Source organism: Chanos chanos, chromosome 3, assembly GCF_902362185.1.
Source record: "Chanos chanos chromosome 3, fChaCha1.1, whole genome shotgun sequence".
Taxonomy (NCBI): Eukaryota; Metazoa; Chordata; class Actinopteri; order Gonorynchiformes; family Chanidae; genus Chanos; species Chanos chanos.
Window position 1 is genome coordinate 17,302,919 of NC_044497.1, and position 25,303 is coordinate 17,328,221.

The 25,303-nt window shown below is 42.2% G+C and overlaps 1 protein-coding gene across 1 annotated transcript in view; it reads left to right on the forward strand.

The window, feature by feature from the left end:
• The first annotated feature begins 684 nt into the window (after positions 1-684).
• Positions 685-25,303, forward strand: part of lyrm4b (LYR motif containing 4) — a 37,326-nt gene continuing 12,707 nt past the window's right edge. Inside the window, exons 1-2 of the mRNA XM_030769695.1 lie at positions 685-770; positions 9,196-9,316. Coding sequence (XP_030625555.1) covers positions 685-770; positions 9,196-9,316 — 207 coding nt within the window. The remainder of the gene's footprint in view (positions 771-9,195; positions 9,317-25,303) is intronic.

Below are 25,303 nucleotides of genomic sequence, written 5' to 3' on the forward strand. Positions count from 1 at the left end.
GGGGAAAACAAGTGAATGGCACGCATTTGCTAACACTGGCAGGTTTCCTTTCATTAGGTAACACATCGCAGAAAGGTCACAGGAACACGACACTGATGTTATGACCGACGTAACGTGCTTGTATGTTATGGCGTTTGTCTTGTTTGTCACACGTACTTGGTAATAAAGGCAAAACGCTATGCTTTTAATGTGGTTTGAAACGTACTCAATGTACCAGTTATCTGTACGGTCTATACTGTTACCCGTGATCAAAGCAGCAACGTGCGGAGCACGTGCAAACCAGACGCGATGGGGAATTAGAAGGCAATTAAAATGAAAAAAACTTTATAAGTCATATATAGGTATCCCCCACTGAATAGTCACTGAACGGAGGGAAGCAAAAGAAACACTTCAAAACTGCAAAGGACAACTAATTGCTACACTCACCTCTCCACAGCCTGTGTGATGTTATTGAGGGGTCTAAGAATTTGCCTGAAAAATATTGACAAGTATCCGGCAACCGTTCAAACGTTTGTGATGCTTTTATTGCATGTTAATTTTATTTTTACAAACTAAATGAAAAATCGTACTTTAATTTATTGTTATTCTATTGTTACAACACAGAGAAGACACTGTAATTCGTCAGGCGCTCAATGAAAAGACAATTTTGGGTCCTAACGCGAAGGTCGCCCTGCTGTTTGCAAGATGGCAGCTTCCAGTAAGACGCAGGTGTTATCGCTGTATCGAATGCTTTTGAGAGAGAGCAAGAAATTTCCATCCTACAATTACAGGTAATCGTTCATTGTCAGGATTTGATCTTGCGGCTTGTGCAGACGTTTTTGGCGAAATGACTCATTTAAGGCTGTCAGATTGGATTCAGGTCTGTCAGGCGGGTATAAGATGTCTCATTGGATAACAACTGCTGTCCTCCCACATGGCAGTCTAGTTGATGACAAATCAAGTTGTCAGGGTAACTACAGAACCGCATCACATCATGAGGACAAATCATTACTTGATTGCAGGCGTGTGGTTATGCATACGACGTAGACAAGTACGACTGTCATACACGTAAAGGTTATGTCGAAAACTAAACCATTTCCGACGGTTGCTCAGGTCTTTTTCATTATTTAACTGTGGTGACTGACGCTACACCTATGCAGTCTGTCATATCCTCGACAATTGTCAGTTTTTACACAGGATGGCAATGGGCAGCTCAGACATGCTTGTTGAACCGAGTGTGTGGATGAAAACATTTTCAAACAATTCTGTTTGTGCGGATGTGAAGTTAAGTCTTATATGAAAACATGCAGCCTTGGAAAATAAAGAAAAACACAGTAATACCACTGACATCGGAAGATATTGTGATCTGGATGTGATGTGAGGAGGAAAACAAACAGCACTGGGGGCCACCTTTGAACAGATAAACAGAGTGCAACTATTTCAGACAATCATTGTCTAACAATCTCCCGATCTATTTGTGAAACCCAAACCTGATGCTGGAGGGGAATGTTCAATTTTTAGTGAGACACTGTAAAAATCAAACAACCAAAAAAAGCTGGCAGGCTGCTATTTCATACCAAGGGAAGGTTTCACAAAGCAAAAGTTCACTTTTGCTCATAATTGTGGAAGGCCAAAAATGAACTTTGTTATAATAGGAACACTTATGATCTCATCTCATATTTTAAAAACTTGGCTGCTAGAGTGGTGAGCAAATTTATTGAAATTATCTGGCTGACTGAAAAATCTTACATCTTAGAATGTTTCCCCTGAAATGCTGAAAGTCCTTTTCAGATTTGATTTAGTTGCTTGTCACCTGATATGAGCATGAAACTGACTGACAGAGCCAGAGTCAGCGTCTGGGTAGAACAATGAATTAATATCCAGTAAGTAACATGAGACTTTTATGGGGCGCTGTCATCCAAGGCAGTTAAGATAGACTAAAAACAGCAGAATTTTTACCATTAAGATTTGCTGATGCCTAAGAAACTTTATAACTTAATTAGTCTTAATTAGATCCAAAGTTCTTGGTAATTAAGTAAAGTAATAAATCAGATTTTTGTATGCAGTGGAGCAATACCCTTTGCACAATGGGCCTTGAACACAAAAAAACAGATATGAAAGGTAAACAGGTGTTGAGGTATTAAAGTATAAATTAAGAAAAGTTGTGACTAGAAGTTTTTTTATTTTCTTGTTCAAAATTTGAACGCAGCAGTCTCATTGCTTGGGTAATGTTGAAGGTTAATGGCAAAGTCTGACTGTTACAGTTTTGTCGTAATTCTGTCAGATTTATGACAAGAGAAGCCCAGATAACTGTGTGCTAAGGACCATTCTGATCTGAGCCTCCGTCCTCATCGCTGGCTCAGATAATCCATGCTGTATAACTCAGAATCTTGAAGCAATCGTCTCACCAAATTGATCTTGTTAACGAAGTGAGACTAAATTGGTCTTATCCATGATTAGAGACCGTACACGCTCACAGAAGGGAGAAATACAAAGCATAAAAATCGTGATTATTTTCAACAGTAAAAACAGGAACAGAAAATGAGAGGCCCTCTTGGTGAAGTGGATCTTGTTTCAAAAAAAAAAAAAAAAATCCCTTGCATTGGAAAGCTACCTAGCTCCTTGATACTTGTGATCTCTTAGAAATTAGGTTTTTTTTTCTCTGCCCTTTGTGCTTGCCCTTTTCCTCACTTCTGAGTTTTAGTGACGGGGCCCATTAGGCTGTTTCTTTGATTTTGTCCGTTTGAAACATAAACAAGCGTCTGTAACATGCCAGTTCTTACAATTGTTACTGTTGTGTTATCACATTCAGGGTTCCAATTACGGGGGGGTATGGGATGGGGGTGTGACCCCCCTAATTAAGACTTGGACTCCCCCCCCGAAAAGAGGTAAAAACAACGGTCCCGGGGGGGGGGGGGGGGGGGGGGGGGGGGGGGGCGAAACGTTTATATCCTATGCTTTATAGCCCTGGAGAAAAAGTTGACCCCCCCCCCCCCAAATCGTCATTGTATAATTCACACTCTGATCACACTCATGACAACAGTATGAGATAAGAAATGCTGAGGACCATAATGTTTCTGTGTGCCTGCTCATTTTAAAGTAGCTTCATTACAAAGCTGTTTCAACACAATTCAAACTGCTTAAATTGCAATTGCGCGAGTAATAATAATTTAAAAAATTGTTGCCACTTTTTAAAAAGTGTTACCTCGTTCGGCAACAAAAACTTGTAAAAGACTACAGGGCTTTCCTTAGCCCTGGGCTAAGAGTTGATCCTGGGATAACTTAGCCTCTTTTCACACACACATTGTTAACCCAGGGCTAACCTAAGCTCATGGCTATACGATTCACAGTGCACCTCTACTAGCCCTGGGTTAAATGTCCATTGAAACACCTGACTTATGTTTACATTCTAGAATGATGCATGGCTATCATTGTTTTCTTTAGCCCTGTTTCACACTGGCACCTTTTAGCCCCGTGTTTAGTAGAATTTCAGGGGATAACCCCGCAAACCCGGGGCTAACCCTGCTCCGGAGCAGGGCCAGCAAGCCTTAGACTAAATTCAGGGTTAGCCCACTTTGGAAAGTGCCAGGACTGTGCCAGTGTGAAAGCTTTCTTAGCCTGGGGCTAACAGCTCCCTCAGCCTGGGGCTAAGAAGGTTGTAAGAATGCTCTTAGCCCCGGGCTAAGTGAAGTGTGAAAAACCCTTAGGATAAGTTTGAGGTTAGCCTGCCCTCGAACAGGTTAGAGGTGAGTGATGTGTCGCTATAGTAACAAGGACAGAACACCCTTGACCTTGCTCTGCGGAACCAAAAAGCAGGACTGCAAGTTATCCCATAAAGTTATTGCACCAAATCCTCAAATGTGGAGAAAGGGATCATGTCCTGTTTTTCAGCTGTAAAATAGTATTTGTGATGTCACATTCTCTCATATTTCCCAATCTCTCTGATTCTGTAGACCATCAGCAGAAAGGAACCATGTAACCACTGAGAAAAAAAAATATAACAACTGAAAGATTTCCTCAAAGCTCTTCAGTTTTTAATTACACACACCAGTATCAGCACAGTAATAACACGTGTCAATCTTGTGTCAGTTATCTGTTTGGGTTTATTTCATTCACGTGGCTTGGGGGGAACATTTAACATTCAGGTGTGCCAGGTGTCATTTAAATAAACTTAAGTTTGTCTTTGTGGAGGGCAATTCACAGTCTGCTGCCTTATTACATTATGTAGCATAATGGAATCTTTTAGCTTATATTATTCAAAGTCCTGAAAGGACCTTTTAGTCCACAATATTAAATCAGTTTTGAAGGGAGGAGCAGTATGGGACTGTGTAATATACCTTCAAATGGTGTTTAATTTCAAGGGTTAGCGCCTCAAGCAAAAGCAGATTGTGTCTGTGATATGAAATTCTCATATTTCGGTGCAGCACATAGACTCTCCCACTGCTTCAAACAGCATGAGACTGGGGCGAGGCAGGCAGGCAGTGAGAGTGAGAGAGAGAGAGAATTTGTGAGAGGGAAAATTTGTGAGAGGGAGGTGTTTGTGTGGTAAAGTGAAAGGGATAAGGGAGAGAAAGAGTGAATGAAATGCTGGCAGAGGAAGCTGCGGATTGTGAGAAGATGAATGAAAAGCATGGAAATACACCAAAAACAGAGCAAGTGAATGTAGCAGGGGGTTGGGGGAGAGTAAGTCGAGGGGTTTGGGGGGGGGGGGGGGGGGGGTAAAAGAGAGAGAGAGAGAGGGAGGGAGGGAGAGAGAGAGAGGAAGGGAGGGGGAGGGCAGGAAACGTGGAACGTGTGTTTGAAGCTGATGTGGAGCTAGGGAGTGTGTGAAGTATAAGAGGGAAAATTTTTGAGAGAGATGCTGGGATTCTTTGGAGACGATCATGCGGTTTATTGCTTGTGTACTGCAGATTAGCTGTACAGACGTGAGTGTGAGCAGACTGGCAGAAGTGGGGCATCTCTTACGTAAGTCTTGTCTCCCTGTTAAATATATCCCTCCCCCGTGGCTCACCGATTCAACACTACGCGATGATGACGACTTGTGTACGCTCGATCTTAGTCATAAAACTGTCAAGAATGAAATCTTCTAAAAGCTGAAAGATAAATAAGTGATCACGAAGAGCTTCCCTCTTATCACGTGGAGAGCTCCCTATGGAATCTCTCTCTCTTTCTTTTTCTCTCTCTATCTCTTTCTCTCTCCCTCTCTCTTTCTCTCTGTCTGTCTCTCTCTTTCATTTGTTTCGCTGAAAACATTTTATGAGCCAGACTTGTTCATTTTTTATTTGATGACTTACAAGAGCTGCCCAGGCATCACACGCTGCCAAAAAAGAGCCATTTTTTAGTTGGCTCAAGCTACCAAGTGCTGTTGGATTATATCCTTATATGTCCTTTTTACTGAACATTGCCTTGAGCTTTGTCACAGGATGTTTGCACAAGCACAAAATCAACTTATGAAGCCTGTCAAGCTCCCAAACCCCTCTCAAATTTGTGTATTAGCATAGACAAAGACTCGATGTAGTTACAGCTGTGTGAATTAGGGCTTTTCAAAGTTCCAGTCAAGAGAACACACACACACAAGACTGCACAGTTTGGTTTCAGACCAGTGCTAAGTCACCGGCTGGAGCTCAGTGGTCAACTGTCATTGTCTTAATTAGCTAAAGCAGGTCCGTGAATCTGGTGTTTGTTGGTGTTAGGACCAGCATTCTGACGCATTGGTGAACAATACTGAGGGCTTCCAATCTGAAACACTGTTTTACATTGTTCATTGTTCTTTTTTTTTTTTTTTTTTTAGTTGATACCACCTAGTTGATTTTAGTTTTCATAAGCCTATATTTAGGTCTGTCCTACCAACCACGTGTCTCAAATTTATGCCGATGTTAAAGTAGCTAACCCAGTATTAAAATAAGAGACCTTATCAGACTATAACTGACTCGTGTTAGGTTTATAATTATTCCTGGATTATTCGTCTGTGACTGTGACTGTGGTCTGTGCATTTTATTCATATTCGACTTACTTCCTACACAGTTTGCATATACACTACAGTGAAAAACATCCCTGTGTACATTGTCCAGTATTGTGCAGTTTATAGTTTTTTTTTTTAACCAAGTCCACAAACACCCCTTGCCCCCTGGTCTGCACATTATTCTATGAGCCTTTCATTGACACACCTCATTCAACCAATCAGTGAATTAAGAAGCTTTCTGAAACCATCTTAAATACATGTGTCTGTTCAAAGCTAAACCAAAAATAGGTACTGACGGGGGTTTAAGACTCACACTGGTATTTTGTATTGAGGAGCCATAAAAAACTGTTACAAGTTATGTCTTAATCTCACACTGAATATCAGGATGTTCTTTCTCTGTGCTGAAGCTTTGGATGTAGCTTAACCAAGGCCTTTGTCATGACGACGTGTTCTACCAGTCAAACCCTTTCTTTCTGTCCATGCTCATCTTTAGATGACTTCCACTTCCATAAAGTTGGCCAAGCTTGCTCTACTTTTTTAATACAGTGTAGGGGCGGGAAAAAGGCTGATTAATAAAAGATGCAGCATGTGTTTTAATTGAAGGTTCCATGAAATATTAATCCGCCATAATTGGTATTACTTCTAAGACTCATGAAACACATTGTTGATAGGATTCTCATGGCACCTCATAATGGGGATCTTTTAAGGAAACCTCCCACCAGCGAAACAGCTTAATTATGCTAATTTATGCCCACAGCTGAGACTATTATCATTGTTATGGATGACAGAATAAGGGTCCTGTCGAGACTGAAGTCTTTTAGACTTCAAATGCAGGTGCGCGTGTGTAAGTCGGTTTCATTTCTCGTCTCTGTCTGCCGTTTCTTTTGCCTGGCCGTCTTTTGCAAGGGCGCCCACATTTATGCAAGTTTACCGTAAGTTCAGGGTTAAGAAATCTGCTCACACAGAGAGAGGTGTGTGTGTGTGTGTGTGTGTGTGTGTGTGTGTGTGTAACGACAGCTCCTGAGGTGGATGGGAATTCCCAATGACTTGTCGCCTTGGTGTTACTAACACGCTCTAATGTGCTGGACTAGAGATGACCCACCGTTAACCCTGTGGCTAAATGCGTTTTTCAGGTTTCAGGGTATGATCCTTACTCTGCTACTGTCTCTGTGAGTGCTCTGTAGGCTAACTGATATAGTGTCACTTCTTATGCAAGGGTTTGATCATTGCTAAACATACATTCATCTGATTCAGGAAATCAAGGTCCAGACAAACCTGTGGGAAGTGTGATCAGGAATCCCATGTTGAAAAAAAAGCCCTGAGGAAAAAAGTGTGCAGCCCTCCCACTGCTGACACCAATCATATTCTTGTTTTTCCCTCCCAATTAATAGCCTTTGTTCACCCTTTTCAAATAAAACAAGAAGAAATATAATTTTTTTTGTTTGTTCTGTTTTGTTGTTTCTTAGCTCTCCTCCTAAATGGTGGGCTGGCTAACAGATGAAGTGATTGTTTCTCTGAATAGTCAGACATATGCAGTATTGGGTGAATCAGTGAGAGTTAAAGGCCAGCTGTATGATTGTACTGTGTTTGTCGCCAGACCTCGCCATGTGTTTCCACCTCTCCCTCTATTCTCTCTCTCTCTCTCTCTCTCCTTCTCTCTCTCCCCACCATTTTCTCTCTCTCTCTCTCTCTCTCTCTTATATCCAGTTGAAGACTTTTGCTACTAGTTTAAGATGATTGAAAATATGACTAAACATGTCAGCTGACTTTTTACTTCTGTCTCATGAGTAGTTGGTGAATCTGGTCCCTTAAAAGATACTGAGGAGTGAACATAGAGGCCCTGCTGTACTGAGGGAGGGGCCTTAGGTGGCCTTGACATCAACCCCCCCCCCCCCAAAAAAAAAAACATTGTTTACCCATCTTCCACAATTTTGAGTCACACCACTTAGCTTAAATGTCATGTACTTTCTCTCTGATTCCGTCTCTCTTTTCAGCATTGTGCTTTGTTCATTGAGCTAGTTTGTGCCTCCTCTTTGATAAACTGAGTCAGTTGAGAAATGTCTGACAGTCTTTTCATCATAAATTGGCCATTGCTGAATCTACGTTGGTTTACAAAGAGAGGATTAGGCTGATCTTTGTAGGTTCAATAAAATTACATCCTACAGCGTTTCCATGACCTGTAAATGGACATGACAGGGACACTTCGCATATTAAGGATGAAGCGAAGGAACTTAAGTCCTAACAAATGTACTTGACGCCTACTTCAAAGCAGCTGGCTTATTTTAGACTCCTTTGAACCACCCTGTCAGTCAGAGCATTTTTTTATTTTTTGTTCTTCCACCAGGAACTGCTCTTTCTCTCTCTCTCTCTCTCTCAAAGCATTGTTTGCATCTGTCAGCTGTTGATTTTCCATCAGATGAGCAGAGTTGCACCTCTCTCTCTCTCTCTCTCTCTCTCCCAAATACCTCCTCTCTTTTCCTCTCTCCCATCTTATCATTCTCTCCTTCCTTCTCCCATCTGCATTCACCTCCCCTCTCTCTCTCTCTCTCTCTCTCTCTCTCTCTCTCTCTCCCTCTCTCTCTGTCTCTCAGTTGTGTGATAAGATGGGGAAAGCTCTAGCTCTGGCTGTCAGTGAGTAGCAGTCTTGTTTCGGCAGGCAGTGTGACTTGGTGCAGGATCTTCCCTGGGTGCCACTGAAACACTTTGATCTTCACATGACAGCGAGGATCCTGTTCGCCTCACACTGTGTTTGCTGCCTGATGAAAAGGCTCCCAAAAAAAAAAAGAAAAAAAAAAAAAGAAGGCACTCACTCTCTCAGCCTTTTTGCTCTATGGAAACTAAAAGGTGTGCTATCTGCTATCTAGCCATGATCCTTTATGATTCCTCGATTATTAGCGTGCGGTGAACTTGTTTTTTTCCTAATGAACTTCTCTCTCTATCCGAAATGCTAGCCTGCACCTCATCTACACACAGCAGTGCACTAATCATTTTGCGTTCATAGAGGGAATCTTAAACAGAGTACCCTTTCCTTGGTCACTTCATTAAAGACACATAGCAGTGAACAATCACACACTGCTAGCACAGTGGCTGACGAAATATTTGAGATGTCCAGATCTTGTGAATGTTGCTTAAAGCAAACTGAGAGAACCTGATGTGTCATGTAAACCTCAGAAGGTGTTTGTAGATATTTTCATCAGATCGTCATATACTGGTAATATTTATTAATTTTTTTTCCCTTCCGCCCTTTTCCGTAGGACGTACGCTCTACGCAGAGTACGAGATGGGTTTAGGGAGAACCGTAATGTGGATGACCCAAAAGCCTTGGAGCAGCTGCTGAATCGAGGGTGGGACAGTCTAGCTGTGATCCAAAGACAGGTACTGTAGCCTCATTCAGAGACGGACAGCATTGACCTCACTGAGGGAAACTCCAGCCCTGATCCATGGGCTGGCCTCATTACAGAGACTAGTCCTCGTACAGAGACAGAAATGACAGAACCTGTGGTTAAAACATAAAGATGGGAGCTTAACAACTCTGCAAAAACTGCTGCCCTCACCAAATATAGAAACTATAGCTCACATATTGTTCATTGACCTTACCTGCCGTATGTAGCCCTTTACAGAGGTAGTTACATAGCTGCCTAGCGACTGTATCCCTAATACAAATAAAGATACAACAGGCTTGCAGAGTCCCATGCATAATTCCCCATAGATGTGGGCAGTGAGTGGGCTTGTGGAGTGAAAATCATTGTTTTAGATGCTTATAAAAGTGTTCAATCTACTTCAAGAGCTCTCAACTGCAGTTATTTTGAGGTTTTAATCAGATTAAGTTTCAGAATTAATTTACAAGTTGAGATTTTAGTAAAATATGAAGGAAACAATGGCGCTCAGTCCAAGAGGGCCATCAGCAGGTAAAAAAACAAAACAAAACATTGAAAACCATAGCCCAGAGATAAACGCACCATATCTCCATATAAAAAGTGAAGCGCATTCAAGGCAGGTACATGCAACAGTGTCTCAGTGTCATGTCACAAGTCCTGTAAGGAATGGACCATCAGTAGGTCTTTGACTGTGTCACTAAGCAAATTGCCATCTGTGTTTAGAAACTCTTATTGTACGTACATTAGTCTTTTTTACGTAACAGAACCCACGAGTGTCGAGACAGTGGTCATTTATGCTGTATAATCCTGTCGGGCTCACAGAGAGGTCCCAGCGGGAATCTTGTCTGACTCACAGACCGTGGTTGACTACCTAAGCCATACCACTGATGGTCATCTGAGGAGCAAGACGATGGTTATCAAAGTGTTGGGGGAGGTCTTGACCAAAACTGAAATTTGGATCAGAATATGAGAGCTGGTAAACAGTGATTCACTGTGAGTTGTAGCATTTTTCCTCATCCAGTGTCATTTTTCCAATGCACCTTCTTTCTGATCAGTCTAAACTCCTGAGGAACCAAGCTTCAGATTTTCTGACGATAAACCAGTAAGATTGGTGCTACAGTTTTAAGCTCAAGTACCTGTTGAGAGGAGATGTTTGCATAACTTTGGCCGGTTACCTACCGAGTTCATGGTGATAAATAAAGCTTTAGTGCGTAACGTAATCAATAACAGTGCCTCAGGCTACATGTTAAATTGTTTCTCAGATTTGAGAAACATTCATGACTCCACCACAGGATCCGTTTTTGTAAATTTATATTTGCCCAGAAGTCAAAGCACCGCAGGGCAAGGTACCCTTTTTTTTCACGACCTCAGAATGAAATAAGCTGCCAAGCGCAATGATGCTGATCAACAGTCTTTTTGGTTTCAGAAGAAGAGCTAAGAGGTGGATATGATTTATTATGCCTGTTTAGATTATAAGCGTAATGTCTATCATTATCATCAATGCACGGTTCAATAATGTTATTCAATTCACTCTCTATTAGTGCTCATCATGGAAGCACCAGACTTGCCTTACCCATCCGATTTTGAGGACCACAATGGAAATAGGCCTGACTTTGCTGTGATCTTTTAAGGCAGTATTTCAGTAGTTCAGATGATTGGCAGTTTTAAAATTGTCAGCTAAACTAATATGAATTTACACCTCTTGTTTATTTAGTCACACCAGATTATGTCCTCTTCCTCCTCCTGCCCGTTCACCTGTACTGTGCACCCCCCCGCCCCCCGCCACCATCACCCCCAGCACCCCCAGCTCACTCCCCTTCTGTAGAAGTACAGCCTGATGCATATAGATGAGCAGCTGTGTAGCGACCACCTGTCCCATAGTGGATGGTCTGCACTAATGACCGCAGATCTCCTGCTGTCCACCACTTTGTCCCCATAATCCACCTCCAAACCAGGCACCTATCCATAGGGAGAAGGGGTACTGAGCCATGTCTCCACTATACAGATGGAGAACTGTACACTCTGGAGTACTCTCTTTCTTGACAGGATCCTTCATTAAATATAATTGGCCAGTGTGTCTGGCTCCGCAGTATTTTTCGGCAAATAGATCGCTGGTAATTGACAGTAGGTGGTTGTCGTGTCAAAAACGACGCATAATGCGCTGTGTAACACAAGTCGTACTGTATACAAGTTGATGAAGCAGGCAAACCAAGTTTCTTCAATCTCGTGAAACTCTGATCCTACATGGCGTTCGTGATTTGCATCCATTATATCTAGCCGTTTGATTCCCAGAGGCAGGGCGGGGCTTCTTGAGGGCTGAAGGCTAAAATTTGTTGTGTCCCTGTAGTACTTGCACAGCTTTGATGGAAAGGTTAAGATTTATCCTTAACTTAAGACTTGAGTGAGGCAGTGGGCTTAAAAAAGACTGACAAGGTGCTTCACCAGTTCTTTGATGATCGCAGTCTCATTAGCAGTCTCCTCTTTCAGTAGTGGATGCAAAAGAGAAACGCACCTTGTTTTAAGATCTGATCTTTATGGAGTGGCATGAGAAAAACTCTTTGGCTATAAACGTACAGCTGGGCTGTACTGTTTTGTTTAATTGGTTTAATCTGTAGTTCCTCAAATCTCTCTCTCTTAGCCTACAGATTACACAAATTCATTCAGCTGCAATTCTTTTCAACCACAGTCTGCACACTCTCTCTCTCTCTCTCTCTCTCTCTCTCGCGCTCTCTCTCAGTATGCTGGTTGGATACTGGATGTCTCTCCATGCCTGCTTATGGAAGCACCACAAACGTTGCAGTGCGAAGAGACTGGTCACTGAGAGTGACTATGCTCATATGCACTAATGTTTGGCGCCCACCTGTTTTGTTAGAGCTCAGTCGGTGGTACAGTAAACAGCCGAGCTGTCACACACTGAGCTGCACTGAGTCACACACCTTATAGCAGAAGCTTCTCTGACTGCTGGAGGAAGCCATGCCCATGCCTCCCTCGCACACACACCCACCAACCCACTCGCACACACGCATACACACACACACACACACGCGCACACTACATATCCTGTTGTGCGTCGTGACACTACCAGCATGTGTGCCACCCTCTGCCCACCCACACACGCACACACTCACACTCCCTCCCTCCCTCAGATTTGTGTGTGTGAGTGTGTGTGTGTGTATGTGGACAGAGAAGTGGATCTTTGCCATATAATGAGTCATTAATATCCATCCTTTCTCATGCCTTCACAAACCCTTAAACTCGCTCTCATATTTCCTCCTCTCCTTCCTCATACAGACTGTCTTAGCCTACAGTTTATACAAATTCATTTGTTATTTTTCAGCCAAACTCTGCACATTATCTGCCTCTTACTCTCTCTCTCTTTCTCTCTCTCGCTCTCTTTCTCGCTCTCTTTCTCTCTTTCTGAGACACACACACACACGCTGTTCCTCATGAGAAAAGGTGACTTTGTCATGGGAAAAGTATATTGTGTTCTTAAATGAATTATATATATTATATGTTTTGTTCTCTGCACACAGAAGTATTTCTTGTGTCATTTTTTGGCCCTCAAACAAAAGCAGGCTCTATTCACTTGATATACACCTTCATACACACTACATCCACAGCTTGGGGACATTAAAGTCAATGCACACTATACAATATTGATGTGCCCCCATCTCCACACCTCAAATGCACTTAAGTCAGTGTAACAAGCATGAAATTCCCTGGCTGCTGCCACCCCCCCACCCCCAGTTGCAGCACTGCAATGTGAGCCTTGGTCCCATAGCCGTGCTGGGGCTTTCCCCTCTACTACAATTTCTCCAAATAGAATTTTAATGGCCCTCTAATGGATCTCACCGCATTCTCACACCATTCCCCCTGTATATTTTACACCTGACCCTATTTTTTTTCTTCCCTCCCTCTCTCTCTCTCCCTCTCTCTCTCTTTCCTTCCCTCCTTTCTGACCTCCTTCCCTCAGGTTCTAGTTGCCAATGACAGTCATTAGCTTTGATTAGGGAGGCTGTTATGATTCTAGCCTGGATGGCGAAAATAAATAATTAAATACAAAAAGGCTGGCGCTTACAGAGATATTTATTATGTCTTGACGTAGCTGGAGGGTTTGTCGTTCAGTCGTCCTGTGGTATTTGTCTGGCCTGGACGTTAGGCTGTGATTTCATTACCGTGTTGTGTTAGAAAGCCTGAGACTTTAATTCACGTAAAAAAAAACCCATAAATAATAATAATAACAGTGTGAGCTAGAAAAGATATCTCAGAACGAGAGCTCTGCGTATTAGCGGGATGTTCTGCAGTGTTCACTGTGCTTAACATTCTACATTTGTGAGGATGTGTATACAAGAAGCTCTCTGAAGATTTGCCCCTTGTGCATTTTGCTTTGGTCAACAAAAAAATGAAATTCGCTTTTTGCAAAGCTTTGTAGTTCTGGACACATAGTTGCATTGCACTGCTTGGTTTACATAAGCCCAGTCATGATCTACCAGAGGCTCAGTCTGGGGACTCATACGCTAGTATACTGCTCTTCCTCCTTAATATTCATAAACTTAGACTGGAATACTGGGCTGGGCTGTAGACCAATAACAGTTTAAATTTTAAAATGTTAATAAACTACATTTTGGCTGTGTGTATGAGGTTGAATTGAAAATACACAAGTTTGGGGTTTTTTCCCGTTTTTTTTCTTTTTGAGGGAATTGGGGATGGGGTGGGGGAGTATGAGTCATCCACATGAAAAGAATTCAAGGTTAGTTCCGCAAAAACTGTGAAGTCATATCTGCCTTTTATTGTGTCCTGTCTTGAACCGCTAAATCTGTTTTGAGTCTCTGCTGGCTTTACTTAACACTGGTGTCCTCAAAAACAAGTCCTGACTAATCTACACACGCCATGTCTCCTTTAATATTTTCCAATGAGAGAGGCCTACCCCAGTGACAGAGTCCTTTATAGGCAGAGCACATGCGGACTTTATTGAGCTGTAACGTCCTGTTCATTAGTGCCACTGATATTACACTTCAGACCTATGATTGTTTTAATGGTAGAACAGACATGGATCTCAGAGGGACTCAAGCAAACCAGATGATTCTTTTTTGTTGCCAGTCATTGTACAAATTGGTTTGTGAGTCTGTGACTCACAGCACTGCAGCTGTTGTTAAAGTTAAAACAAATATAAAGTACATCACACACTATGTTCTTGATTCTTTTTTGTTGCTAGTGTATAGATATATGTATGTGTGTGTGTGTGTGTGTGTGTGTGTATATATATATATATATATATATATATATATATATATATATATATGTATATATATGTATGTATGTATGTATGTATGTATGTATATGTATGTATGTGTGTGTGTGTGTATATGTATGTGTATATATATATATATATATATATATATATATATATATATATATATATATATATAAATATATATATATATCTCCATCTATACACACACACCCCCCACCCCCCCCCCCCCATGTCCTTGGCTTACAATGGTGAAAATGAAAAAAAGCATATGTGTGTATATATATGTATGTGTATATATATGTATGTGTATATATATATATATATACACACACTGCCTAGCCAAAAAAAAAGTCGCACACTCTAATATTCTGTTGGACCGCCTTTAGTTTTGATTACGGTGCGTATTTGCGCAACCTTATGCAACGACACAACATTTATTTCTGTCCAGAGTTGAATTAATTTTTGGCTGAGATCTTGTTGATGACAGGAGAGTCTAACCACTCCGTAAGGTCTTCTCCAGCACATCCCAAAGACTTTCAGAGGGGTTAAGGTCAGGACTCTATGGTGGCCAATTCATGTGTGAAAACGATTGCTCATGCTCCCTGAGCCACTCTTTTATAATTTGAGCCCAATGAATCTTGGCATTGTCATCCTGGAATATGCCCGTGCCGTCAGGGAAGAAAAAATCCACTGATGGGATAACCTGCTCTTTCAGTACATTCAGGTACTCAGCTGACTTCATTTTATTGACACATAACATTGCTGACCAGTTGAAGACCTGACCAACTGAAGCAACCCCAGATCATAACACTGTCTCCATAGGCTCCAAATCCAAATGGCGACTTTTATATATACATATATAGATAGATATAATGTGTGTATAGGAAAGATCATGCTCTTGTCTTTATCTCGTTTATCTCGTGTAGAGTAGTCATCTGTTGTTCAAACACTCAGACAATACTGCTGATGCATGATTAGCATTTGCATGCCAGCGCTACACCTTTGGATGTCCTCTGCGAGGTGAAATCCTCGATACTTGCCTTTCCTGATTCTTTGTCAGGTTACCCGTGTAGATAAGAGCAGTACTTGGCGGTGAAGTCTGACAGAGATGTGCTGTGTGAAACGTCAAGGCTTTACCTCCTGTTGGGTGATTACTCAAAGTTTTCACCTGTTAAAGATGTACAGGGCCTCCAGCTGTTGCTCGTATATTTAGACCTGCACCAGTGAAACCCGAGAAACTTCACACTTTCAGAAGTCAAGCTTTTTCACATAGTGTTGCTTATCATCATCGTGTTGTTTGCTCCCTGTTTTTGTGATATTTATTACACATCTTTTTATGTTGAATGAATCTCTCTCTCTTACTCTCTCTCTTTCCAGCTCTTTTCCACTCTATTCTCCCCCTTTATCATGCTCATTATTTGCTTCCTTTTAATGGTTGAGATGAGCAGTATCTTTAAGTACATTACAGTGCAACAGTACAGTTCAACAACACTGATCAATTCAATGTTAGTGCTAAACATGCTGCACATTCATGTTTGTGTGCGTGTGCGTGTGTGTGTGTGTGTGTGTGTGTGTGTGTGTGTGTGTGCGTGCGTGTGCACGTTTGTTTGTGTTTGTGTGTGTGTGTGTGTGTACCCTTGTCAGAGGAAACGTGTCATGTGACATTTGAAATCTCTCCTCAAAGCACTGACATAGAGTGACAGCCGATGGCCATGACTACCAATATACGGCAGTTTGGTCTGATTCACTTCTCTGCTGTCCTGCTGCACATTACCCCTCCTACTGTCTAATCAATCCTCTCAAACTGCTGCTAAAGGTTCCCAGAGCTAAAACCTCAGAGCTTGAGCCTGGCAGTGGAGGTGGTGTCTTGCTGAGTTTCAATGAATTATGAATGGGACACACACTGTGTAGCACAACCAGTAACTATTTACTCCCACCAAAGGAAGGGCTGCAAAATGTGTCTGATTTAGGAAGTGTTTGTGTTGTATTTATCATAGCCATTTTTCATAGTTATGAATACAGTTTATTGAGTTTGGTGAAAAAATAGCTGCAGATGATGCTATCTCTATGTCTTTTTTCCCCCCTCTCTTTTTTTTATGTTTAATGTCACAGAAAGGCGTTGAGACATTTGGAGAAACAGGCGTGACGGTTCTGTTGGCATGTTCTTCCTTTTGTGCTGGCTCTCTCATGTTCAGACAACAGTAGCCTGTAGATCGAGCCTCATCTCTTTCCCTGTCTCTCTCTCTCTCTCTCTCTCTCTCTCTCTCTCTCTCGCTCCTCATCTACATGCTTCTGTCTCACTTCCTCATACTCCTTTCTTCAGACTTCCTAGAAATCTGTGTTCACGTCAACATGACACAGAGAAGTGAGTCATAACGTGGCTTGGGGCCATGAGATTTTCATCCTTAAGACAATGAAGAAATGAGTGTTTTTGGACTGAGGATTTAATGTCATCCCCAAAAATAGCCTCCGTCTAAATCTTATGACAAATGTTTTTCGGTACACAAGGACAACAGATTGCAGTTGTGGGAACAGTAATGTTTTTTTTTTTTTTTAGTCAGAGCTCTTCTGTGCTTCCAGAGCTCAATATGCGGCTTAAGCAGCCAGTAAACATAATTAGCATAGCAGTAGGAGGCAACATAGGCCAGGAACTGCACCTGATCCTGGACTAAAAAAGGCCTTAGACTGAATCCTACCCCTCCTCCCTCTCTCTCTCCCTCTGTCTCTGTCTCCCCCTCTTCTGAGTAATGTTTCCTGTTGTTTTTCTGTTATTTGCTGTGTATGTATGTGACACTATTACAGACACTGTTATTCTGAGTGACCCTCTCTCTCTCTCCCTCTTTCCCCCTGTGCTCTGCTCAGCTCAGCTCTGCTGTAATGTGACTGATGTGAAATGTGTCATGTTGGAGAAAGGACTTTGGAGATGCAGATTGGCCGTGTGCTGTGTTGGAAGTTTAGTTCCTGAGTCATTTTTTCCCATGAGGACTGATGAACAGGGAGAGATAGTGGGGCCGACTGGAGGAGTCATTACGGACAGCCCATTGGTCGACCCGGGTCACTGATGCCGCCCACAGGCACAGGTTTCACTGTCACATCTTGTTAGTGGGTCAACTGGATGTCCAACACACGAAAATGTCACGATGGTGTCATACACGCACTTCATTAATGAGGAGAGAGAGGGAAAAAGAGAGACTGACAGAGAGAGAGAGAGAGAAAGAGAGAGAGAGCAAGCGAGAGAGAGAGAGAGAGAGCAAGAGAGAGAGATTACAGATAATTTAGCAGTGGAGGGATGTGGGCTGGTAATAACATGCAGCTGTGTCAAAAGTCCAGACCTGATGTAAGTCAATATGTGTGAATTCATTTTTTGTTGTCCTTGTTACACGTCAATGAATTGTCACATTTAATATTGAAAGCCAATTTATCTGCAAAGCTAATGGCAGCTGCGCTATTCTTCCTCAGAGACCATTTTACATGTAATTCTGAAGTTATTTTGTCAGGAATATCCTCCGTTGACTTAGACAGTAAAATGTCTCTTAGTTTACCTTGGCTTTCATTCATTCTGTTTAATACATCTGTGGCCCTCCCGCATTTTGGGAAAGGTTTCTGATAGTATCACATTCCAGTTCTGGACAATACCAAGCTTAGTAAGCACAGCACCAATCGATCTGTCTCCAATCTCTCCTTTCACTTTTTAATAGCAAGTTTTGAAAGCAGAACCTGGCCCTCCGCTCAGCCATCAAATAATGCTTTTGAGCACCTGCGGGTAAAGAGGGCCATAAAGTAGCCAATAAAAGTCCAATGGTTCACCCAGGGCCGGGGCCGCCAGAAAAACACGACGCCTAAATGTAGTGCTGAGCAAGCAGACCTACAGATGGATAAATTCCTCTGGAGACAAAAAAGCACAGATACTTTTACGGAACAGTGCATCCTCGGGCTCCCCTTATTTGTACAAACAGCCAAAGCCCTACTGAAGAAAAAAAGAACACACACTCTCACACAAAACAAATAAACTGCATGGAGAGGGGCTTCTGGAAATGCTAGTGATTCTCTTTATATTTCTCTATTTTTCCTCAGCCTTCTCATGTATTTTTCAGCTTGTTAGCTGTCAGGAGTTCACCACAAAGTAGTTAGCAGCGCCTTAAGCATAAGCATAAACAGGTATGAGAGAATTTTCGGTGGCAGCTGCCTGCCGACCTTTCCTCACCTACCCAGAGGTATGTCAAAGAAAATGAAATGATCATTTTATACGAGCAGTCATTTGCATAAACACTTGAGGCCTGTTTGAATAGCACTTAACTGTGTTATGAGGGAAACAGCCTTTCATGTTAAGTAAATAATCAATGTTTGGAGTCCAGTCCTAACACAGACTCTTATGGGACAGGGCAGCAATGCCACCCAACAACCACAGTATGTATGGCTCTTGATTAGAGAAGAGAGAGAGGGAAAACTGAAGATTTCTCAAGACTTGACTAGAGTATCTCTCAAAAAAAGGCAGTATTTTTTCATTTTCCCCAGACTGGGGTAGAGACATGTTTGATCAACTGTGGTTATTTAAACAGATCTCAGACAAAAAAACAGTTTTTAAAAGCAATTGTGGGGCAGAAACAGGAGATACCAATCATCGGAGTAGCGGAAGCGGCAAAAGGAGCCAGATCTGTAACTGTGGAGACACCTGCAGTTGTTAATGGACTACACTGAGTAAACCACCTCGAGCAGGTGTATGGAATCTTTTTTGGCAACAGCACATCCAGGGATCCCCAGCTTGTTTGGGTTCTTCTGACTGTTTTCCAAACTGGTGTTTAACCCTGGGATTTTGTATGCAGAGCCTGTTCGTGTGTGAAGTCAAGGCGCTGTCCGTGGTGCTGAAACATGCTGATTTTGTATCGTGGTACATTCTTGTCCTGGATCATGTTTAGTGAGGCTGTACTTTAATGAGCCCTACAGTAACTCACACTCAGGAATACTACATTCACACACCTCTGCCCTTACTAATCCAACCGTCACACACTTTTACACTTTTTAATCCTTTGGCAGAGACTGGATTGTGCCAGCTGCTGTCAAATATCACCACTGTTTTCACAAGAAGGAGGAATGGGGTGAAAGGAGGGCTGCAATCTTGGATATTTGGACATAATTCTGTTACACAGAAACTATGTAACACCTCTCTCTCTCTCTCTCTCTCTCTCTCTCTCTGTCTCTCTCTCTCTCTCTCTGTCTCTCTCCCCCCATTCTCTGTCTTGTCATTATGTATTGGTGCCAGGCAGTCAGGAGTCAGACTCCGGTGTGGAAAAAGACTGAACTAAACAGATTAGGATGATATTGGGCTTTGTGTTTCACACGGGAGCAAGGCCACCTTCCTTTTTAATAGTCATTGCATTTTTCATTCCCCTCCCTCACCCCAACCTCTCTTAGACCCTGGCCCAAGATGCCACACCACAGCCTCCTCTCTCAGCACTTTCCCATCGCCTCCCTGGCATATTGATTTCTTTTCTCTCCTCTAAAACCACTTTTTCCCCTCCCTCCCCTCTCAACAAAAGACACTCAGCTATTCGGAGCACACTGTGTGTTGATGCCCGTTGTGTGTCGATTTTAATCGAGAGAATGGAGACAAAGGCTTGCAAATGGGGAAAATATATTTCCATTTGCTTACAGAGAGGGAGAGAGAAAGAGGGGGGAGCCAGGGAAAATGAGGAATTGGCTGGAAAGAAAGAACAGAATAAGTGAAGTAGGGAAAAGGAGACTGAGCAGCACCAACAAACGCATGGGGGAAAGAAAAAGAGAACGATCCATCAAATGTCGGAAAGGAGGCGAAAGGGTTCCGAGTGGTCCAAAACATTTGGAGGCATTTACAACTGTGTTTTTTGGCTGATGGAGGAAAGCATAACAAAGATTAAATAGACAGTCTCTTTGTCATTCTCGCTCAGACCAGCTCTCTCACACTCTGTCCCTTGTCAGTGCATCCAGGTGTGAGCTTTGTGAACGACACAAGTGTTGATTCAAAAGATTCCAGATGAGGAATGCTGATGAATTGTGACAGTTCTGTAGATGCTGTTTTGACAGTGGAACTGTAACATTGCTGTACTTTGTTTGTAATATCGTTGTACTAACTGTAAAAAGGCCAGTGATGCATCACAGCATTTGGAGATACAGTTCCATCATGCCCTTTCTTTGTAGTGACTCATCGTTCAGCCTCTGTAGTGACAACCATGAGATAAATCTCGTGCTTTTGAATCTATAGCCGACGTGTTCTTGTCAGCAAAAATGGCTTTTTTTAGCCTGTTATACTTGAGCGATAAGACTTTACAGGTCATGATGTAGAGGGGCATTTCTGTGTGGGCGTGTGCATGGGTGTGTGTGCGCGCGTGTACGTTTGTGCGCATGCGGGTGGGTGTGTGTGTGTGTGTGTGTGTGTGTGTGTGTGTGTGTTGTATACAGTAGCTACGTGAGGTTTTTCCGTGGTGACTGCATGACATCTGTGGATGTAAATATTTCTCCTTTTCATTTCCCTCCAGCACATCCCAGGATGAGTGTGTGTATGTGCATGTATGTATATGTGTGTGTGTGTGTGTGTGTGTGTGTGTGTGCGCACCTGTGTGTATTTGTGTGTGTTCATATGGACAGATAGTATATATTAACATATGTGTCTGTATAAGCGTATATGGTAGGAAGTGTGGATTGGTATAGTGGACCGTAGACATAGTTAATGTCTTATTAGCAGCCTAATACTCCATAAAAAAAGAGTGATTGTCCCTCTGTCTTCCTGTCCACATGAATACTAATGGATCAAGCTGACCGCAGTGAAAATTGACTTCTGCAAAGCAGCCCACACCAGCCAGGGCACGTAACACTGCTATGATGGAGGAGGATAAATTGCTAGTTCACATTCATTACTTGGTAATGTCTAAAATCCCAGGAGATGCTTCTGGTTATTTATTTATTTTAGTTATTTATTTTTCCCTTTTTTTTTCCCTTAATACAGTGGTCCCACATGGACGCCCACTCATGGGCAGTGGAAAACTGATGACAGTTTGGCCATGGCAAATGAACAGGGTGGCTATGGAACTGGAAAACCGTGAGGAAAAGCGCTAACACTTGATGGATTTGGGTCCAGCGCTAGAACTCATTTTGATTGTTTTTTGATTGTTTTATTGTTTTTTAATTGGCAGAGACCACCCGGGAGTTCACTGTTTTTGGATGATGTGACAGTTATTTTTTTTAATATTACATTTTTTTTTATAATTTTTCCACACGTTTGCGTTTTTGTTTTTCCTAGCAGGGGAAAATTGAGCCTGAAAGATAGCAAGAGTTGTTTTGTTTTCTTTTGTTTGCTTTTGGCTATTGTTTTTGTGTTTGTTTTTGTGGAGGCTGGAACGGTTGGCGGCGCATAAAGACGGCCGTTTGGGCCCTTGTAGCGGAAACACTAACAGCAGGTGACATGAAGGCCAAAGCTCCTCATTCAACCTCCAGCGGAGAGGAGCTACCATCTCAGAATCTCAGTCATGAAAATCTCCACACGCCCTCCTTTCTTCTTCACTCCTTCTCTCTCTCTCTCTCACTCTGTCTCTCTTTTCAGCGTAGGAAAAAGCCCATTCATGAACGCGTCTTTCAAGTGTCACGTTTAACCTTGCTTTATTAATAACAACCGCTATTTTTACTGGGTTAAATAGGATCATTTACCTCAAAATGATCTTATAATTAGAATCCTGACATTTATTGGCTTTAGCAGTGAAAAATGAGCAACAGCAAAAGACGGCATATATCAGAACCAGCTCAATAATGATGTCATTCAGAATCATCTGAAATAACGGAAGAGAAATCCCAGGTCATTTTGTTATTGTTGTTGTTTGCTTGTTTTGTTTGTTTGTTTTAATTATTTGTTTTCTTCCTCCGTGAGGCTGACAGGGCCTTGACCTGCCTTGTAGTGACATGTTGGATGACCTGAGTGTGTGATGTGGTATTATGGCTGGCACGATGGCCTGTAATGACCAGGCTCTTTACAGGATAAGTAGACTGCCTCAGCTGTCTGACTCAATGATCGATAGCCTTGTTTATTCGAGAGCTCAGTGCTGTTCGCTTGACCCTTTCAATCATTTAGATGCCTGAATATCTTCCCTTCTCTCCCTCTCTCTCTCTCTCACTCTGTTCTCTCTCTCATCCTGTTTCGCTCTCTCTTCTGTCTTGATTTTTTTTTTGATCGTGCTCACTTTTTCTCATTTTCCCCGTCCTTCCTGGCTTGTGTGTTCACTCATTTTTGGTTGCTTTTCTAGTCTCTGAGTGTCTCCTAAGCTCACATGCTCCATTTTTCTCTTTCTGCACTTTTCATATCTCTCTGGCCTTTTTTTCTGCTCCATCTTACACTTTATCTGAGAGCTATCGCATATCACACACTGTAAGTTTAGAGGCTTTGTTCTATGAATCTGGCATATGCTATCCTTTGTTCTCTCTCTCTCTCTCTGTCTTCCTCTCCCTTTCTCTTTACAATTGCGGCAAAAGAATCAGATGGCGTTTTAGCTCTTGAGTGGACACTGTTCCCTCGTGTCCACCTGGGACCAAGACATGTCTGTACACATCTTCCTCTGAGTCCTTATTGATTACAGCCACTTGAGGAGATGGGTCTTCAAGCGTGTGTCGGCTTCCATGAGACAGTCAATGCGCCCACCTACCACCAGCCTGGTCCCCCTTCCCTCCCCTCCTCTCTCTCCTCCTCCCTCTCCTCCTTCCTCTCCTCGCTGGAAGGAGAAGGTTCTAATCAGACACAAAAGTCCAATCCTCACAGGAGTTAAGTTTTAGAAAATGGTAAAAAAAAAAATAGGAAGGAGGAAGAAGGAGAGAGAAAAAAAAAATAGTGAGCACAATGTGAAATGAGCAGGCAGTTTCTGCCCCAACTATTTTTAGCTTTGTCGACAGAAGCGGCGGATCATAGAGTCTTTCTCTCCCTCTCTCTCTCTCCCTCTCCCTCTCTGTCTCATGCTGCTGCAGAGGGAACTCTCTGCATGCTTGGCCGGGCATCCTGCTCACACTCTCTCCGTCTCCGTTTGAGAAGGAGGAAAGAGTGTGTTCCCTGTGATGAGCTGTGAGACCGAGATGATGGTGCTGCTCTCGACTTTGACTGCAGCTCTTCAACTGCCCCAGTTGCTTTCATTTTATTCTGTGGGTGTGGGTGTGGGTGTTTGTGTGTGTCTGTGCATGTGTGTGTGGGTGTGTATATATCAGAACACTTTTTTGTTGTTCTCAATATTGTTCACATGTTCACATATTGTTCATAAGTACTTACTTAATCATCTGCCGCAGGTACCGGTATGATAAGAGAAATGCATTTACAGAGAAGACATGTTTATAGAAGTTGAAAAGATCTTGACCCTTTCATTCCTTTTGTTGTGACCCCAGGTCTTTCGACACTGACTGTCTAGTTTAGCAGGCTATCGCTATGTTGCTTCCTGTGAAGTAGGGCTGAACGATTAATCGATTTCAAATTGAAATCGCGATTTGAAACAGTACCATTAGCAAATCGCAAAGGCTGCGATTTAGGATGCACATTATGCAGCGCGTCTGACCCAGGGTTTAAACTGTCGTGTCAGTGGTTTTACAAATTTATGCCGTCCGCCATGTGTGACAGTCATGCTCACCAATCAGAAGTGCCGTGCTCCTCGCGTACCAGCCATGCTCAACAATCAGAGGTGACCCAAGGCGACTGCGTTTACGCCCACCAACAACAAACACGTGAAACCTAAGGACAGTCTTACATACGTGGTACGGAAAAGTGGCCTTCGCTGATGCAGAGGTAAAGTTGGACAATTTAGTCCCGAAGAAAAGCAGTACTTCAATATTTAGATGCTGCACGTAAGCCATACCTAACTATTTCAGTGTAAGAGAATGTTTACAGAAAGGTCCTATTATTTTCTTATTGCATTTTTTTATTTTTCATTTTTTCATTTATTCAACTTTTGTGATATTTGTTCTTTATTACACGGCTTTATTACACGTCTCTGATTGGTCAATTACGAATTACGGCATTCTAGGGTCTGTCATTTCTGAATAGCAGACCACAACTATGAGTAACAGACCGTTGCTATGGAACTTTTTTTTTTGCGGAAACAGTGAAATAACTTGTAAATCGCTTCGCGTTGAGAACCTGCATCACGCTGTCAGGGTGTATTTCGCTGTAATGACCGGCTCGCTGTACATTATCTCTTACATGTTCGATTGTTCTGTTCTATGCCAAATAAAAAAATGTAATAAACACATGTTGGAAACAATTCATATTTTTAAGTTCTCAGCCTTGCATTAGAATATAGATCAGTTAATATTTTGATGGTACCTCATGTGGTAATATTCCATCACATATTTTAAATCTGTTACACAGTGAATATTGAACTGAAGCTTGACTTTAAAACATTATATTGCAAATCAAATCGCAATCGCAATATAAAATATCTGTCAGAAAAATCGCAATTAGATATTTTACCCAAATCGTTCAGCCCTACTGTGACGAAACCTTAAAGACAAAAGCTGTTATCGCAAGAACTTTTTTTTTCCTTGTCGAGTACACGTGTCATTTTGGACTGCTTGTTATGCTGGCTTTAAATGGTTGATTGAATGAGTTCCATTAATATGAAAGAGCCTCAGTGAATGAGAATTTTGGTTAACGGTACTGTTGTTGTTCACTAATTAATTTGTGTTCAAATAATCTATTGTAATCCATAACAAAATGAATGCAACAGTTTAAAATCC